The sequence below is a fragment of the Cyanistes caeruleus genome, chromosome 1 (assembly GCF_971803275.1).
Source record: "Cyanistes caeruleus chromosome 1, bCyaCae1.hap1.1, whole genome shotgun sequence".
NCBI lineage: Eukaryota > Metazoa > Chordata > Aves > Passeriformes > Paridae > Cyanistes > Cyanistes caeruleus.
The window spans coordinates 50,788,554-50,803,887 of NC_141701.1; the positions used below are offsets into that span (position 1 = coordinate 50,788,554).

At 41.6% G+C, this 15,334-nt stretch overlaps 1 protein-coding gene across 20 annotated transcripts in view; it reads left to right on the forward strand.

Moving 5' to 3' along the window:
• Positions 1–7,619: 7,619 nt before the first annotated feature.
• PTPRM (protein tyrosine phosphatase receptor type M) overlaps positions 7,620–15,334 on the forward strand; it is a 440,472-nt gene continuing 432,757 nt past the window's right edge. For 16 of the 20 annotated variants that reach the window (XM_086892393.1, XM_086892399.1, XM_086892410.1 and 13 more), the window contains exon 1: positions 7,620–8,080. In XM_086892393.1, the coding sequence (XP_086748519.1) occupies positions 8,008–8,080 (73 nt within the window). In that variant the 5' untranslated portion in view covers positions 7,620–8,007. The remainder of the gene's footprint in view (positions 8,081–15,334) is intronic. The other 4 variants (XM_086892526.1, XM_086892540.1, XM_086892561.1 and 1 more) reach the window with 2 other exon arrangements.

The following is a 15,334-nucleotide window of genomic DNA, read 5'->3' on the forward strand; positions in this document are numbered from 1 at the left end:
AACTGTGTATTACCTCTCCTGACACGGTACAATCATTAAAAAATAAATCATTCAAATACTTTGAAATACTTAAAATATTAACTAAATTATACGAATGACTAAGACAAACTGTGTACTTTAGAGATGTCATCATTATAACATACAATTTACTAATAAACAAGTTTTTAACGTATTAGGGTAAAAACCTGCATTCATCACAGGTGGTGGTGTGAGAGTTTGTACTTACATCTGTGCTCATATCCTGCCTCTTTGATGGATTCTGCACCACGGACTACTGGGCCTGCCTGCTTAGAACTGCCTCTGATGAGATGGTGTTCCAGTATTTTGCAGCAGTAGAAATTGTTGTTAAAGAAGACTTCATGGGAGTTTGTTTTTTTTTTCATTTGAAAGACAAGATATAAAGTTTACATCCTTCCACTCAACTATGACTGTAAGAAAAAAAAAATCTTCTTATTCCAATGGGATCCATATGAATAATGTCTTATGCATCTCCTATGGCAATTGCATCAAAGTAATAGCAGCAAGTTGTCTGGAGGTGCTGCTGACAACATGAATGCTACATTGCTAAATCAGAGGTAATAAACTAGTAATAAAGAGGATGGAGGAATGATAATTCCATCCATCAATGACTGTTTTTAAAACCCACAAAGAGAACCAAAGAGGCTGCATATTTCACTTCTTCTGTTTCACAAACTCCTAATTAGCTGTAAATGAACTTTCGGGAAAACTTAATCTTATGCCAAGGCACAGATCCTATTATCTGATGCTAATTTAGAGCTGTGCAAGAAAAATGAGAAAAACATATGAGTGAACAAACTCAAGAGAAGTTCACAGGCAGAAAGGACACTAACCTTATATTGAATGTGGCTTTTCATTTGGCTTTTGCTTCTGTGCATTTTTGGTGGAACGAACCCAAGATGTCAGAAATATGTTTTCCCAACTGGAAAAACCATCTGAAGGGCATTTGCAGATATGATCAGTCAATATTAGCACTGATGGCATCAGACATTACTATTTCAGTTGTCTGCTTCAGTTCTTTGCCTTTTATGAAGACGTCTGAAATGCAAACTTTTGTCAAGCATTTCTAGGGATTACTCCTAAAGGAAATGTTCCATCTGAGAGAAGCCTTCAGAGAAACCCCCTCTAGAAAATGGACTAGAATATTTTTAGCAGAAAAAGTAAAATGCTATAGATCTGCTGGTAAAACTCAGTGTGTGTTCCTTCTATTATGTAATAATCACCAATTTATTTTGGAACAATTACTCTGTCTTGGAAGACTGAGAAGTTAGCTTACTTCACAGTGCTCATCTAAATTCCGATTCTTCTGGTTTCACTCCTTGACACGGTTGATTATAGAAGCACTGAACAGAAAGAACAGCAACTTGAAGTTCAAATGAGTAGAGAGAGGTGGAACAGTACGGAACTTTGAAGACAATGAAATTAAGCCTAAATTTGTAATAGAAAAGGATGTTAACCCAGATGAATGACAAGATCAAAGCAACGAGTGACAAAGATGATATTACAGTCGGTATTTGTACAGACTTTGAAGACTGAATATATGAATATTTGCAAGTATTTGCATTTAATCAATTGTGTTTCTGCTTCTTTCTGCTCCTGACCAATCCTATACAACCTCACACAAACTTGAAGGTTGTACACTCTTGGTAGGTGTTTGTTTAACACTGTTTTGTACTTGGACTGCTTTGCCCTCACCTCCTGTATGTATCTTCTGATAATGAGGACAGAGGCACAGCTAAGGACAGGCACATTTTGGGAGAAGCTAAGAACAAGTAGTAAAAAAAAAACCCAGTCCTTTTCTTTACAAGGTATCAGGAGCTAGAACAATTATTACAAGCCATGTAATACATTCAAAGATGCAAAGGTGAGAAGTGAGATGATTTTGAGTGCAGTAATGACTCTCATCAACCTCACCTGGAACTCTCTCCCATAGCCTCTGCCCATTTGTCCCAGAAGCACAATTTCAGCTCACCCTGGGGTCTTCAGTTTCTGCTGGAGCTGCAGGGTAGGACTGATCTCAATAGTGCTGGTCACAGACCCTGATGACCCAGGTCCCAGTGGGTTTATGCTGGGCTTGATCTCGGACCTGTCTTATTGCAGTAGACCTGGCTCCCCATCCCTTAGGGAGCAGCCGACCCTTCCTGCTCCCTGACAGAAAGCTCAAATTTTAGGAGGCCTGCTTCTCACATATACGTACAGACAGATGTATTTCTAAGTGAAGAGTAAAAAGCCATGAGTGTTTTAAGTTTTTGTAGATGGTTAAACACAATAGTTTTCTAATGAAATGCTGACAATCAGGTGAGACGTAATTTGGCTTGCAGACATACAAATACATCAAACACAATGTGGTATGAGGTGCATGTTCTTCCTTGTCTGTACAAATCACACAAGTGGTAGAAGGAGACTATGTGGATCATGGCATTAAAATGTTACGAGTTTACAAACTTCGACCTGCCTAGGCTACACTCTCTATTATCTATCTTATTATAATAATTATGAAATAAATATTCTTCCACAATTCAGTAAATTTTTTTTTGGGCTTGAACTAGCAGTAACCATCTCTGTACAGTGTGTTCTGTTGCTCTTTGCTTCCTTCCTAACGTTCAGATCCTAAAGTTCCCCCACTGTTTTACTTGGAGACTTGAGACCTTTTTCTCACTTCTATTTCAACAATTTCTGATTAAAGAAGCAATCTTTAATCTTTAAGCTAATCTTTTAAATACTTCTCAAAGATTTGGATGAGTTTTCTCTCTCAACTTCCAACTGTGGTTTAATATCGGAGCCAGTAGTGGCCATGTAGAATTTCCTCAGCTATTATAAAAAATGTTGGATTTTAGCAGCTAGAAACAAAGAAGACTTTGGTTTTTATTACCACCAAATTTCAGAGTGATCAAATGAATAAGGCAAGTTGTCCTTGTGCAAAATGGATAATTATTGTTGCTTGCATAAATAATTAGTAATTAAAAAAAAAAAAAAAAAAAGAAAAGAAAAAAGGAGGCAGTCGTATTACACATGGCAATATCTGATAGGGAGCAGTCACAGTTGAGATAAGTGCATTTCAGTGCCAAATCAATAATCAGGGATCAGTTCTAGTGCCAGCACACCCCAGCAGCAATAAGCAGGAAAGATGATGAGCCTCTACTGGCGATGGAACATTTTGGATGCAGCAACTTTTGCAGCTGCTCAGATTGGTTTAGATTGACCTTAGATTCCAAGCAGTTCTTCGTGGTTCCTTGGAGGACGGGAAAGACAAAGTATGGGGTGGATGTGATCTTTTAAGGACACTATTGGAACCTTATCCTACTCCTCCAAAGAAAGTGCAAGTAGACTTTTTCAAATAAACACCGGAGGAGCTACAATTATCACTGAAATAGCTCTTCAGTAACAAATGAAACCATTATAGCATCTATGGATACAGATACGTTAAGTATTATGAAACAGAATATAATTGAGTATAATACAATCAATAAATCCTGACAGACAGACAAGCACACATACTTTTTTTTTGTAGCTTTTGACAAAAATCATCAGTAAAAAGGTAAAGAGCATCAGTAAAAATCTGGGTGAGAAGATAAAGCTACCTAAAGATAAGTGAATATTAGCTGCTCTGTGTTTAAGAAAAGCCCCAAATGGAAAAAAAAAGAAATTTTTTGGCACATATTTCCTTGATCTACAGAGATGATGTTATATTTTTGAGTGGTTCTTCAGACCAAGGATTGCCTCTGGAATTTCACTGAGCAGAAAAGTAGCTTTGATAAAACCAGAGAATTGGAATTGTTGCCTGTCTTTTTTCTGTCTTTTTCAAAGCAAATAGTACTTTTACTCAGTAGCCGTACTTAACTAAGAAAATGTGCCCCTGTCCCAGGAAGAAAATTACTTTTTCATCATATTTAAACAGCAATGTCATTGAAAGATTCATGAAGCTTGTCTGTCTGAGCTTTAAAACAAGATGGAGTGAGCTAGTGAAAATCACTCTTGTCTAACTCCTTTATAGTGTAAAAAATAGCTTTGAGCTGTGAGAGTGATGTTATCTGCTACTGAACCAAAAGATCAGGTGACAGCTGTGTAACCCACATTCTTGGCCACTTAATCAGCATTGTCATGGGTCAAAAAAAGGCAGGGTGTTTGGGCCTTCTTCCAATATTTGAATATGAGTCTTTGCTTTTCTATTTCTGCTGTAACATGAGCAAGAGAGTGTTCCTGCTTTGTATCATTATAGGAAGGGTGACTTCATACTATGGATTATGCAGGGTGGCCTTGATGTCTTACAGAATTTGAGGTATGTTTACTTGTTCTTGTGCCAGTAATACATAATGAAGAGCACTGCTAATATCATTAGCATCTTAAAGGTAACAGCTAAATAGATAAACACAATATACATATCTAATTGTTAAGCGGAGATTTGTGCCTATCCAAAGGATTCTTCCTGACATAGGTCAAGCAGACCTGTTTCCACGTTATGATAAGTATTTGGATACCAGACCTCTCTAACCAGTAAAAAATTTCATGTTCAGTTTGAAATTTTCAAAAATCAGTTGCCAGAAGTAGCTCCAAGATCTGGAATATGGGAAGCAGTTCTGTAAGAGAATGATTATCTCTGCCAGTGAAGTTTCTGTAATAAACAGTGTAATTATTCATAATTTATCATCAGGTTAATTTTCCCTCGGTGGGATGTATACAAATTCCTTATTTAAAAATAAAACAAAATCTTTTCAATGAAGGCTGCTTATGTGCATTTCCTACTGATGCACATTAAAATCTAGAAGTGAGTTACAACCATTTCCGGATTTTCTCCTTATTCTACATGTTGTACTGTCTCATTCATACTCCTGTCAGCAGGAATAAATTTATTTGTGATAACTGGGAACTCCTATGCTTCTCAGCTGAAGTATGTATATGTAGGGAAGTGTAAACAGGTTTTTCTTTGAGGTGATCCAGTTCAAGAACAGATGCAAGGTATCTGATGTATCTGCTTCTCAGTGAAAAACAATCAGCAAGGTACATTTTTTTTTCCCCATGCAGATGCTTCCAATCCCCTCTCTAGTCACAGCTTAGCCTTTAATGAACTCTCTTGAATGCATTCTTGGAACCAAACCACCAGTGAACCTGTGGGTTTTGTCTAGTCTTTTCCTGATGCTCTAGTTTTTTTTTTTTATACATTTTCTGGATGGTTTTCATGCATGCCCCAGCACTGAACACAGTGAAACACAACTCACAATTCCCGATCAGCCACGCATGACCTGTATTTTCTATTGTTCTTGTTGGTTTAGCAATTCCCTGGAGCTCAACCGTGTCTTAGATTTGCTGTAATTAAAGGAGACCGGTTGTGTCTTTGAAGGTCAAGCACTTTAGCCTCACTCCTACTGTGGCTGTGACCAAACACTCTTATAATGCTCTTCTGTAATAGTCAGAACTCGGCAACTTTCTATCTCATCTTCTCAAAACTAACGTCAGATAGCTGTGGATATAGGCATGGATTTTTCCAATTCCCTGTAACAAAGGCAGGGTGGAGAGCTACTGTTGTATGTCTGAACACCATACTTCACCACACTGCACGGCTGATTTCACGTGTACCTGGACATTCTGAACCGAGAGAGGTCATCATTAGCACAAACACTGGTGTAACTGCTCATTTCTGGGTTTTCAGTGGCAGAAGACAAATTTGAAAGTTTATTTTGTTGCAAGTTAAATTACTTATGACATTTGAGTTTTTTTAAGTTTTGTGCTATAAAGGTAACTATTTCCAGACCAGGTATAGTTTCTAATTTTTGGAAGCTATAACTGCAGCTTTTAAAGAAAACAGAGATTGCTTCAGTTATGTAACCACGGAAAAAAAAAAAAAATATCAATTTTTTTTTTTAAAAATTGAGTTTTTTATTGCAAAACACCCATAGGTTACCAAGGCTTCGGAGAATTAAGACAATGTCTTTTTTGGGGGGGGGGGGGGCGGGAGAAGACTGAAGTTCTATGCAAGCAATAAACTAAAAGAATACTTGCTATTGAAAAGAAGAATTCTGACGTCAGGAAACACAACAATTAATGCTATTCTGCCCCCTTGCGTTAATTTTTGAGGTAGCTGCCGTAGCCCCACGCATCCCGGAGTTCATCCCTTCGCCAAGACTGTGTCAAGTAGCAGATGCATTACCCAAAACATAAGAGAAATTACACAGCTGCCTGCCTAAGCTCGCACTTAATGCGCTGTATGTAAAAAACAATTCAGAATAGGCACAAATAATTAAATATGTTGGAGCTCGCAGGGCTATGTGGGGGATGGGTAGAGTTTGAAGTTCAATTGAAAGCCGCGGCTAACTACATGGAAAAGCAGCACGGAGAACATGTGCTGGAGAAAAACCAGAAACTAGAACCTGAGCTCAAGCTCTTAAAACCAGCATTATCTAAATTCTTGTTCTTATCGTTTTAGTAACCCACACGGAATAAATAAAGCATCAAATTTGGACACAGTTGCACTTGAAAGGAAAAGCTTTCACTGAAAGCGAGGGCCAACAAAAATATTTGCACCTCTAGAACTCCACTTCGGTTTTAAAACTGGTTTAAAACCAGCAAACACATCCTTGCAGTGCCACGGACACCAGGAGCCAAAGCCCCAGTGGGAAGACGGCTGTCATGCAGCTGTATTTCATACGTGACGCGGAGATAAAACTGCCATTTTAGTGTGGTTTTATTTCCATCGCTGCCTCTCTAAGCCTGCTAATTCCTGACATGATTCTTCACTCGCAGGACTCAGAGCTGCGCCCGTGTCTTGAACCGGGGGCCGGGCTGGGCGCTCTCCAGAGATCCTGTCCCGAAACGCCCTGCAGGGGCGAAGGGCGGCTCTTACCGAGGTCTAGGCAAGGAGATCAAGTTTTACGATCAGCACGCGAATGCGAAGCAATTAATGTACAAAGAAGTGTCGCTCCTCGCCAGCCCAGAGAACCCCCTCGTATCTCAATTTCCTCTCGCTATCAGCCGCTCGCCGTGCGGGCAGGGCTCTCACGCTTGCGGGTCCCGCGGAAGGCTGAGCGCTGGCCTCCAGCTAGTTCTTCCGACTAGTTCTTCTAGACTCCAGACCTCCCGTACAAACAAACCCAAGCCCTTATGGAGCGCCGGCGCTCTCCTCCTCTCCTGCGCTTCCCTGTCCCGGTGCTGGGGGCAGCGGCTGATCGGCGGGGCGGGGACGAGACCGCTGCCCCGGGGCCGGGCTGCTCGCTCCCGCGGGGCCCCGTCACGGCGGGGCCAGGACCCGAGGCGGCCACAACTTCAGCGCCTGCGGCTCTGGCTGGGGCCGGCCCGCCGCAAAGTTACCGAGACGCCTGGCTCAGATCTTTTTTTTTTTGGTTTTTTTTGTTCCTTCTTCTCTTTCCCCCCGCGCTGTCCGCGAACTTTCGACATCGTCCTGCTCGGCACGGAGCCACCAGCTCCTCAGCAGAGAGAGTCGCGCTCGGGGCAGCGGGGCGGGAAGGCGACGCGAGCGCTTCGCCCCCGCAGGCGGCGGCCGCCCCCGAGCTGCTGTCGGCGGCGGGGCCCGGCCGCCTCGCCCTCTAGCGGGGGACAGCGGCGGCGCCGGCGGCTGGGCGTGACTTTCCGCGCTCCCTTCAGCCCGCCCGCCCGCCGGGGGGGACCGCGAGTCAGTCAGGGAGCCGAGCTGAGCCGGGACTAGCGGCGGCGCCGGCCGAGGAGGCTCCGCGATTAAGGGTGCCCCCCCCGGGCACCGGGGGAGGCGAGCGGCGCCCGAACAGCCCCCGGGGCAGCGGCGCGGCTGGAGGAAGGCAGACGGGTGGGCGGCCGCCGGTCACTTCGCACCCTCTTCCCTGCCCTTAAGAGCGGAGAGAGGGCGAGGAAGGGAGAGCAGCCCGCGGGGCACCAAGTGCGGGAGTCCGGCCGCCCCCTCCTCGCCTGCCCCACTGGACTGGAGGGGGGCGAGAGGAGCGCCTCCTACTTTGGCAAACACTTTGACACTTTGCTGGATTCGGAGCAGGAAGGGCTGGAAATATGGGGAAAGTTGGAACTTGCCTGGTTACTTTGGCCGGACTTTTGCTGGCAGCGGGAGCGCAGACGTTCACAGGTAAGGAGTGGGCTCGCCAGCCCGGGGCCGGGCAGCCTTCCCGGGGGCCAAGCGGCGAAGGGGCAGGCGGGAGCGCGGGCACTTGGGAGGCGGTGGGGGTTTGGGTTGAGTTTTTGTTTTCTTCTGCATCTTTTTTCTTTTTCTCCTTATTTATTTATTTATTTTTTTTTTCCCTATCCACATCCCCCTGACGGGTCTGACACTTCAGAACCGCTGCGTCGATGGGGTGGAAAAAGTGTCCAGGGGAGGCAGCGGTGGCGGGATGCCGCTGCGCTGGCGCCCCTGAGCCCCGATGGAAGCTCGAGAGGCTGGCGGGGCTCGGGCAGCCCTAGGGCAGGGCTGGAGGGACGGGCGGGACTCGGGCTCTCTCCGGCGTTTTTCCGCCGCTGACTTCCCGAAAGTTTCCCGCTGGCCGGCTCGGGAGGCGGAGGGGCGAGGTGAGCTGGTACCCGGCGCTCCGCCCGCCACCGCGGCTGGCGACGGGAGAAGGAGGGCTTGCGGTGCTCCCCGGAGGGACCGGCGGGGCCCCGCGGCTCTGCCCGCCCGCCGGTGCCTGGGCACCGGTCCTCGCTGCTGCCCGGAGCTGCGGCTGGGAGACGCCGGCAGAGCCGGAGGGAAAGCCCCGGCCCCGCGCTCTCCGCAGCCCTCAGAGCCTCACCGGAGAGGGCAGGGCAGGAGCTGCCTGCCCGCCGCCGATGGGTGCCCGCCTTCAGGGCCGAGAGGGGCCCGGCCAAGTGCCCCATCAGCGGCAGCGTTCCTCTGTTCCCGAGGCCCCACACCTACACATGGTTCTTTAGGTCTCGAGTCCCCTGCCTGCGCCCCGTCCTATTTATATGTTGGAGAAACCCGTAGTTTTAGATAGAAATTTGGATTGTGAAATAGTTCTGCGTGTTCCACTGCGAAGAGTAACTTTAGAATTTTTTTTTTGGTTTGTTTTGTTCTTAACATGAAGTTGGTGCAACTGAAAGCACGTTAAATTGGAGACATCTGCTCCTCAGCTCGTGCGAAGTGTGCTTTGATCTGGTGGGAAGCAGTCCTTTTGACTCCTTGTTGCTCAGGCTGCAGAATAGTTTATATTTTGCACATTACGTGTTGCTTCTATGGAGCACTGTAGCTAAACCAAGTTTTATGGCCGGGAATTGGTGGTTTGGTTGAAAACTTACTAAAAAAAAATTGAAATTCAGGTTTTATGTTTGGTTCCAGGGACCTCTTGTATACGTAGCTGCATTCCCCCCAGAGAGCATTTTTACTGTAGATGACACAGAAGCTCTCCTAGTAGAAAAACGTTTTGTTCCAAGGTGATATGTAACAATTTTCCAAAGTCCTGTTAGAAGGAAGGTGTGCTCTGCAGCGAATTGTGAAACTGTACACGGTTGTATTAGCTCTACAACGCATTAATGTTGGAATTCTAGTGTCCAGACTTTAATGGGAGCACATAGTTTATTAAGATAAATCTGTAACTCATTGCTGACCTGTGTGGACTGTCTTACTTTTAGTTTAAATTTAAGCTGGGGCAACTCTTCTTCTGGATATTCAAATGGCTTGTGCATGCGATGTGCTGATGCTGTAGTGGGATCAGCACTGAAGTGCTGTTCGTGTTGCTGAAGAACAATCCCACATTACTGTTTGATTTGTATCTGTTGTATTCATTTACCTGACACACGCTGTGGAGAGAACAGTGCTGAAAACCGCAAACAATTCACCAATGAGTTGTGCATACAGTTTTTCCAAGGGTGCAATTCCACACCAGCTGAAGTACTCAATAATGAAGGCTGCTTGCTATTCACACATTTCAGTGAGATTGCAAAGGATGGCATGGGATGCAGAGTCTGCACAGTTTTCTCCCCATGTGTGCATATGTATATCTATGTTAAATGTTGAAGGAAAAGATTATTTGTGAAGGTGCATGTACAGAATTTTTTCTTTTTAGTATTGATTCTCAGCACTTAGAACAAGATTGATGAAATTTCCATTTTTGTACTTTACCATATGAAACTTGTGTCTGGGTATCATTTCTGATTGGGGGGGAGGAAATCCTGTTTCCTTTGTTAAAACCTTGATGCATTAACATCATAGAAATTAAATTAAATCCATCTTTGAGTTGGGGAGTTATCTTTTGTAATACCTGTCCCTTATTGCAGAAGGGAGTTATATGACTAACCTATGAAAAGTTTAAAACAAACAAAGAAAAAAGAAACAAAGCCAACTCCAGACATGTTCTAAGCAAAGAACAGCAGTGTATGAATTAAGTGCCTGTGGTATTTATAGTTCCATTTTTATTTTTACCCTTTTCTAAACTGACTGATTTGTTTCACAAAGATTGGATCTAATGCTATGTTCAGCTATTGTCTTGAGTTTCTTATTTAGAAAATAATCTTACTGAAAGATCAGATCTTGGCTTTTTAAGGCCTGGGAGCTCTCAAGTAATCTTTTGAAAGCAGCTTAACAGTTAATAACAATGAGATTTTCTCTGAGTCCTTAACTAAAGATTTTAAAATTCTGGATTCATCAGTTCAAGAAGTAAATGATCTCAAGAATTTGAATTCAAGAGATATTACTGAAAAAATTGACTTAAATGGATAGTACTGCTTATCCTAAGTTTTTAAAAGTAGGTGGACTCTTTCCTGCAAGATTAGTTTTTGGTTTGGTTTTTTTTACTATTTTTGAGTTTCTTTCTGAGAAACTATATCACAACTAATTTAGCTGGTTTTGTTTATAATTTCAGCAAAATGTTATTAAGTTGGTCCCATGTGAAGACTGAATGCTACTATTAAAAAAGTCCCCAAAGAGTGGTGTTCAGTCATAGAAAATGTCACTTGACTCCACCATGTTCCTTCATCCACCTCTTCGGTAGATTATTCAGGCTAGGGAAAGCAATTCACTCCTGTAAGGGATTTAGGTCAAACACAGAGATACAGGAAGTTAGAAGGGACATTGTAAACTTAAATATTTGATCTCACATAAAATTAAGGGTCTGGATGGGATGAGTTCTGTCAAATACAGAAACGGGGAGCTGAAAGTGAAAGCAAGGAGATGTGTAACAGAACTTGGTTTTTGTGAAGGCATTCATATTCAGGTGGATGTAAATGTGCACACAGTCTGAATTCTGAAATTGGTGTTTCTTGGTTACAACCTGACTCTTAAAGAGGGAGGGCTATTATTAGTCTGTTATATTCTCTTTTGCTGTGAAAAGTGCTGAGGTTGTATATCAATGCTCTCTTTATGACACTGGCATAAAACTTTTTTTATGGTTTAAAAAGTTTTCTTATTTCTCGGAGAAGGAATGAGTCCGATTGCAGTGAGAGGGATGGACAGACTGATTAAAAATGCTGGTGGGAGGCCATTTGTAATGAACCAGGACTAGTGGCAATTATGAAGAGAAGAAAAGGAGGAAGAGTGCTGTACAAAACTTGAAAATGAGTTTTCCTAGTGAGTGGTAAAAGTTTTACATAAAAGTAACTCTCAAGCTATTTAATGGATTAAAATTACAAAACCTTGCATTCTGAATAGAATTGTTGTGCCTTAGATTCATCTGTTCATATTTGGGTGTAGGCGCTTTAAAAAGAGGGATCACATTTTCCAGAAAAGAGATGTAAGGAAGAAGTTTGACATGCTGAAGTTGAAATTTACTGTGATCATGTTGATGTTTGGTGACTGCAGAGAAAAGAAAGAATATAGGTTAAGTCTTCATAGGTCCTATCCTAGCTGAAATGAAGCTCCTGGCAATGTCTAGAAGCTTCTGGTATAATTAACTGTGCTTAAAGAGATTTCTTGGAGTATTCAGGATCTCTGTTTGGAAGACTGTAATAGTTATTCTGATCACTTTAGCAAGAAAGAACTCCAAGTGTAGTAACATCTCACATTAGCAAATTCTGGTTTTGTTTGCGTTGTTTATTCCACCTACTTTTCTTTCTCTCCACACATCCATCAAGTCTGTATTTGTGCATCTTCTAAGGGATGTAACATATGCCAGCGAAGATGCAGCTTTATTAGTGGCTGGTGCAGTTTGTCAGCTCGTCTACTAAACTATTCCAGCTACAGGTGGAATACAGCATGGACTTGGCCTCACTAAGCAGTGAGAACTGTGGGGGAAGATTCTCAAATCAAACTTCCTGCTGTAAAGAGACTTTTGCTGCTGCTATTACAGCTGTTAGGTGAATAGGTGAATGACTCGATTTCTGTTTTGCATCTAAGACTATTCATATTTAAAATACTCCAGCAAATTAATGGAAGTGTTTTGAAAAACCTGCTTCTAAATGTCATGTTGTTTTTTAGACCTTTTTTTTTTAAAAAAAAGAAACAACTCTTTGCAGTTTTAACAAATGAAGTGAAGATTGTGTTCCTGTGTAAACTGGGATTTGCTTTAGGGTGCTTCAGGTGAAAATGAGTCAGGGCTCTGGAAGTGGCGCAATTAATCAAAAAAGAAACTGTGTGGTGGGTGTGTTTTGGGGTTTTTTTTAAAATTTATTTCATTTAGCTGTTCTGGTTTCAAAAGACAGTAATGAAACATGATCAGAAATTAGATATAAACCTTACAAAATGTAAGGATTTAATAGCACTGGGTGAAAAAAACATTGTGGTGTTCATTTAGTCTCATGATTTAGCAGTTGTCAGAATTCATGAGGAAAACAAATCATGGTGTCCTGAAACAACATAAGCGCATATAATATATGAAATAATGTCTTCAGTGCTCACAGAAATTGCTAGATTGACAGCTAGGGAGACGAAATCCCCAGGCAAATCACAAAACATGTTAGGGTAGAGTGAGCAAGCTTCTGAACTACACCTCACTGATGTCATTTGAATCTGACCTGAAGACATGTGGGGATGGTTTATTTCTCATGTGCGCTCACCCACACCCTGCGACGGTCAGCAGAAATGTCAGACAGGCGAGTTGCTGGTGGCCAGGTCAGTATTACACATTCCTGCTGAGACAACCCCTTGAGTGTGCATCCTTGCATTCAGCTGGGGGGAAGATAATAAGTGTAGACTTGATGGAACAAAGTCCAATGATGTTGCAGGGTCAGGATCTGTGAGCTGATCCCGTATTTCACGTGTTGCAACTTTATGCTAAAGGAAAGGCTTTTTGAGAGGGATATCTCTACTGTTTAAAGCTTGTTAGTATCACTGTCAAACACTTCCTTATTCTGTGCTATGTCACTAAATTCTGAAGATGTTTCCCTAGGAAGTGATATGCAATTATGAATCTTTCAGCTCACAATTATGACTCTTGTGTAAAGAAGTAGTAGTTTTGAAAATTTTCCCAGGAACAAACTGTTAATGTGTGAATGCAGCTGAATTATCTGTTCATTTTCTTTAGGAAAAATTGAGAATCTTCTCCTTATTTCATTTAATTTCATTTGATTTTGTTGATGACTTCCAGTTCTCTTATTTCTGATGTGCAGTGTTATATGTTAAAACAGGATTTTGAGCCACAGAAACCAATTTGGAGCATATGACCATATATTTAGGAAAAAAAAAAAAGTAGCAATAAGTTTTCCTATGTCAGCCTGTTCACCCAAATGTATTCAGATACTTCTTTCTGAATTTTGTCATGTCTTCCAGAGTTTTGCCTGCTGTGATCTGCTGCTGATCACTAGGTGTAGCTGCATCTCTAAATCCATTTTTCTAAGCATAGAAAGAGAAAGGGCTGCAAGCTAGGCTTTGTGAGAATGTAGGTGTATTTGGAGGTGGGGAGGTGTGAAAATAGATGATGGATTTTTGTGACCTAGAGAATTTTAATCCATTGGTGGCTTGTTTGCATCAGTTTGATTACAATACAAATGAACTTTTAATTACATGTGAAAAGGCTGATTTTAGTATCAGTGTTAGTATTCAACATGAAGACAAACAAATGCTGAAATATGACAAAAATACATAATAAAATGCATGAAACTATGGAGAAGGTGCCGATGTTTTCCTAGTGTTTTAAATGTAAGAATTATTGCTGCAGAGATCTGATAAGCTTTTCTTTAAGGATCAATCAAGATGGTTAAGATATAACCTTAAGTTTTGTGTGAGTACATGTCTCCTCAAAACTTATTAAGAACCTTTCTGATCCATTCAGAATAATTATATATGGAGATGATGTTGCTGTCAGTGGAATTCCATTGTCCTTTTGGCATAAAGAGTTGGTGTGCTGGTTTTCAAGCCATGTGTCTTCCATTAATGCTATGAGGAGGTACAGAGGGTAAGGCTTGAAAATGAAGGAAAGACATTTTTGTGCCCAGGCTTCTGAGAGTAATAACAGTAAAAATTAAGTTGTATTTATGCCTCTAAGACATACCCATGCTCAGTATCTGCAGAGAATAGGAAAGAAGTGTCTCAGCCAGAAGTGTCTGACTCAACAGTGACCCTTTGCCACATAAGGAGCAACGGTAGGAGAAAAAAAACCCCGTAATGACCACAGTTGTTCAGACAAAACCATGGCAATATTAGCAGAAAGGAGTTCTGAAAGCAGGTTAGTCTTAGTCTGTTTTGGAGGGGGGGGAAAGAAGGTATAGCATTTGCTGGAAGAATGGAAGATGTGAAGTTACTGGAAAAGAGGATGTAAAAAAATACACTGAAGTCTAAAAGACAGCTGAATTACTTGAGGAAAACCGAAGTAAATTTATAATTATTCACATTTTCTAATTTTCTATTATCTTAGTTTTCAACACATTTGTTTTTAATAATGTATTCAAGGCTCAGATATGTCTTCTGACAGCTTTACATAGCAATAGTTGATTATCTTTACACATATGATTAAATGTAATGATGTTAATGAATCTTTAATTTTTTTCTGCGAAATGGTGTAAACCCAGCATTTTGCTTACAACTGTTTGTTTTTCCCCCTTCCCACCCCCATGTGTAATCTACCCTGATTTAGAACAATAATTTTTGGTTAGAGTGGGATTTTTGGAGGGGTAAATTAGCTTTTTTATTGCTCCCCCCTGTTTTTTTGGCTTTTTAATCTTCTTCACTGTTAAGCTATTATAAATATCTCTTACAGCATTTTTTGTTAATCACTAGAAATGTGTTTTTGCTCTGGAATAACTAACAGCTAATTACCTCTTTTATCACTTCAGCTCTTCATCTTCTAGGAGAATGAAATAGAGCATCACATGCCTGTTTTAGAGCAGATTTTTTTTTTAGCACATATTTTTGGGGGTTTTTTGCTTGTTTGATGTTTTATTGTTTGGCTTTTTTTAATTTTTAAGACACAGTTATTTTGGGGAAGTTTTCAGAAAGATCATGCTTTATTGTCTTAAATCC